This window comes from Gossypium arboreum, chromosome 3 (genome assembly GCF_025698485.1).
Source record: "Gossypium arboreum isolate Shixiya-1 chromosome 3, ASM2569848v2, whole genome shotgun sequence".
Lineage (NCBI taxonomy): Eukaryota > Viridiplantae > Streptophyta > Magnoliopsida > Malvales > Malvaceae > Gossypium > Gossypium arboreum.
In genome coordinates this window covers 18,316,502-18,320,847 of record NC_069072.1, presented here as the reverse complement: position 1 = coordinate 18,320,847, position 4,346 = coordinate 18,316,502, and the positions used below count along the sequence as shown (strand labels likewise).

The 4,346-nt window shown below is 33.9% G+C and overlaps 1 protein-coding gene across 1 annotated transcript; it reads left to right on the top strand.

The window, feature by feature from the left end:
• Positions 1-3,149: 3,149 nt before the first annotated feature.
• LOC108475160 (uncharacterized) lies at positions 3,150-3,605 on the top strand. The gene has a single exon (XM_017777151.1). The coding sequence runs from the start codon at positions 3,150-3,152 to the stop codon at positions 3,603-3,605; it is 456 nt and encodes a 151-aa protein (XP_017632640.1).
• Positions 3,606-4,346: the final 741 nt, after the last annotated feature.

The window sequence follows — 4,346 nt, the reverse complement described above, 5'->3', positions numbered from 1 at the left end:
AAATAAAAAAATTCATATCAATATAAGTCACATTCCATACAAACACAACATTCAATTTAACATATTTACATGCTCGATTAAGTTACACACACTTACCACGACACTGGTTCACGTATAAAATCTACTAATTTGAAACCTTTTCTTTTCCTCGATCTAACCTCAAATTTGTGTTGTCCGGATCCATTTAAGCCATGAAAGTTTCTTCTCTCTCTCCTAGGGTTTCCCTGTATTTTTGGGGAAGAAGATGAGTAAATAAGATGATATATTCTTTTTCATCGTTTAATTAATTAAATTATTTCAAATTCCAATTTAGTCTTTGCCCTTTTTCTAAATTTCCATGGATGAGTCATTAAAATATATACATACTTTTCTTTAATGGTCTAATTATCATATAAGGACCTCTAGTTTTGAATTCCATAGCTATTTAATCCTTGTAGCTACTAGAATTGAACTTTTTCATTTTATGCGATTTAGTCCTTCTCGTAATTAAGCACTAAATTGATAAAATTTTCTTATCGGGATTTCCACATGACATTTCTAACATAATACGGCCCATGTAATAAATTTTTTTTTTTATTTTTGACTCAGATTTGTGGTCCTGAAACCACTATTCCGATTTCACTAAAAAATGGGCCGTTACAGGTCCAATCGGTGGCTAGACCGAACCGGTCGAATCGTCATTGACACGGATTAAACAGGCTCAAGGTGTTTTAAGGGTGTGGCACCTGTATCACCGAACATGGCGGTTCTAGTGGCTACGATGGCAGTGTCTTAATGGCCAGTGACGGTTGGTCGTTGGTGGTTAAGTGGTGGAAGAGTTACATTCATATTGAGACTCTACTAGAGAATTTGATTTCAGATTAATTATTCCAAAAATAATGTTATTTTAATAGTTTAATATTAAATTTAATTTAATACTTATCTTAATAGTATTTTATTAATTTAATATTAAAGAGATTATCTTAAGATTAAATTTAATTTATTCTTTATCTTGTAGATAAACGTTCTATTATTTTAATAAGATTTAATATTAAATTTAATCTAATATTTCTCTTGATAAATATTATATTAATTTAATATTAAAGTGATTAAGTTCAATCATAGTTAAATTCTCTAAACTTTCCTATATAAAAAGAGCCTTGGGTTTTATTTACACACACTTGAATTCAAGAGAAAATTATAGAGAGAAAATTCTCTAAAGAGATTATTCCAGAAAATTTCTAGAGATATTTTTTTGATTTACAACTTGACCCAAAAGTTTAGAAAAATTGCAAAATTACCCCACAGGTAATTTTTGTAAAAAATGTTCTTATTCGAAGCGAGCCCACACTTGGCAGACGTAAGCTTAAGAATGCGAAGAAGGCTACTTAGTCGAAGCTCTCATCCTGGATGAATAAAAAAAGGTACAATTTTGATTAAGTGTTTATTACTTTAAATATCACAACCAAGATATTATTTCGGATAAATTTTTAAAACTCTAATTTTTCCCTAAATTTATTTTCCACTGCGTTTTCCAAACCCGTTTTTCCAATAATTGGTATCATGAGCCAGGTTGTGTTCTATCTATAAGTATAAACAAATAATCAAAATAAATTTCTCTTTTTATTGAATGATTTGGTTACATAGAAATTGACATTATTTAGATCTTATGCATGTTTTGAGTTTTATATGGGAATGAATGCGATATTATATATTTGTTATATAACTGTTTTTTATAGAGGTTATGGTTCTTAAGAAATAGATCATGGACTATCATCTCTACGTAGGGCAATTTTTTTAAAATTCATAGAATTCTTGTGAGCTGAAAACGAATATAGGACTTAATTGTAATTTTTCCAAAAGGAGTCCATGATGAGTAAAAGATATGATGGCGGTTGAAGACCCAATAATGCCTTGTGGTGAAAAATTATGTAATTTTATTTTTCCATTTATTTTCTAGAAATAGAACGATGAAAACCTTGGTTGGTAGTTTTATTTTAATTACTTATCTCATTATATATCTATTTTATAATTGTTTATAATATTATGTAATGTTATAATTGTGATATATATATATATATATATATATATATATGAGATGATCCAAACTGATCGATTAAAAATAAGAAGTGTGATAATGAGAAAATACATGTGTTGTATTGATCTATTCACTTCTTTATGTTATTCAATAACTGTGAGAAATGTGGTAATGAGAAGGTGCATGTCTAATATTGGCTCTGGCTAAGAAATGCTTGCTTTTTAAGCGATCAAATTTGACTCACCTCCCATTCCTGGGACCTTACCTGGTGCACGGTTCGCATTCACTTCATCGGTTTTTCCCATAGCATGTCATGTATATATTGGAAGCATGCTATCTAGATTAGGTAAGATGACACCATAACTATTGTATGGTCATTGTTGAAATTTGGGATAAAAATACCTTGCATGTTTTTGAAATATTGATTGGGAGAAGGTCATTGAACAAGACCTACAACTTCCATTGATGGTCCCTAAGTGATAGCATGATAAAGTTTCGAGCGGTTCCTATCTTGGCCGCACCCCAAAGTAAACTTTTTCATGTGGGTTCACTAGATGGGATTTCCTTTTAAGTACAACTAGTCATGCATGAATTTTAGAGAGATTACCCCAAGATGACTAACAAATGAAAGCATGATCATGATTGGTGTTGAATCAATGATTACACACTTAAGATCATCTCCTATTAAATAGTTTCCCAAGAAACGATATTTAAACTAGAGATGATGACCAAATGTTAAACGATCATTAGTTCATGTGAAGTCTTGAGAATTAAGATTCACGAACCGATTGTATGTAATCCATATTCTTGCTAGTTAATCATGGGACCCTAAGGCGACTTGGTTAATGGGTGTGAGAATGATCGTCGCAACGAAAAAATATTTTTCTCAAGGTTTTAATACAAGATGCATGCGTCATATTGCATTCTTGATATGTTGCTGAAATGAAAAATATTTGCTTAATACAAAGATAGTAATTAGTGAAATATTTATTTTTTCAGTTCAAACATGTTTCCTACTCCTCTTATTAGCATTCTTACTGAGAATAAATTAAATGGGGATAACTTTCAAGAATAGAAACAAAGCTTGTTGATAGTTCTCAGTTGTGAGAAACACAAATTCGTTATTGACGAAATGAGCCCTCCTGAAGCTCAGCCCAAAGCAAGAAATCGCTGGAGAGATTTTGACTCAATTGCTCGATGTTATATGTTAGCGAGCATGAGTAGTGTGTTACAAAAGCAACACGAGAATTTTTGTACCGTCAAAGAGATCATGACAAATTTGGAGGATTTACTTAGAGGCCATGCTGCATTGGCTCGACAATCTGCTATTACAAATTTGATGAATTCTCATAAAAAACCTGGCACTCTAGTCAAAGAACATATGATTAAGCTTATGGGAATCTTTGTGGAAGTGGAGGACAATAGGGTTGAACTAGATGTGAACACACAAATTGAAATAGTGTTCAAATCCTTTACCAAGGAGTTTGCTAGTTTTAGGGCTGCTTACAACTTAGGGAAAAAGGCACTTACCTTGACTCAACTCATGAAGGAATTACAATCCCATGAGTTAATGTTGAATGGTCGATAAGCTGTAAAAGTAACATATTTTAATCTCATTCTTAATGCGTTTTTGGATGATTAGTTATGTAAATTAGTGAATTTGATGCTCCTAATCCTTTAAATTCATGTTTCTATATATAGGAGAGCATTTGGGAGCAAAAGGAGCAAAAAAGATCCAAAATTGGATGATTAGAGCTATTTCCAAGATCCACACGGGCTGGTCACATGCTCATGTGCTAGCCCGTGTCGATAACGTACCTTGCTTCCCAGAGAGTTACATGGGCGTGTCCTAGGCCATGTGAAACCTAGAGCTAATTTTTTCATTTTTAAATCAAGTAGAGAGTTAGACGAGCAAGGCACACGGCTATGTGCGAGACATGACCACTCCACACGAGTGCGTAGGATCTCACACGGGCGTAGGAGAAGTGAAGGAGATTGCACATGGCCATGTGAAAACTGGGCCTATATTTTTAAAATGTACATGGGCTGAAAATGAACCACACGAGCATGTGACATGGCCGTGTGGCCCAACACGGGCCTCACACGATCGTGTCACCCATTTAACTCTGAAACCTTAAATATTTTGTTTCACTTTCGTCTTCTCCAAACTTTAACCCCTTACCCCTAGCTGCCACTGACCAACTCTCTTCCACCTCCCCGGCCACCGTCGTTCTCCACCACCCTCACATCCTCTTGCTCTTTTCTCCTTTCCTTCTCCCTTCCTCTCCTCGTCGAGCACCCAAGCCTGCACCCTCCTCAACTTTGCCCC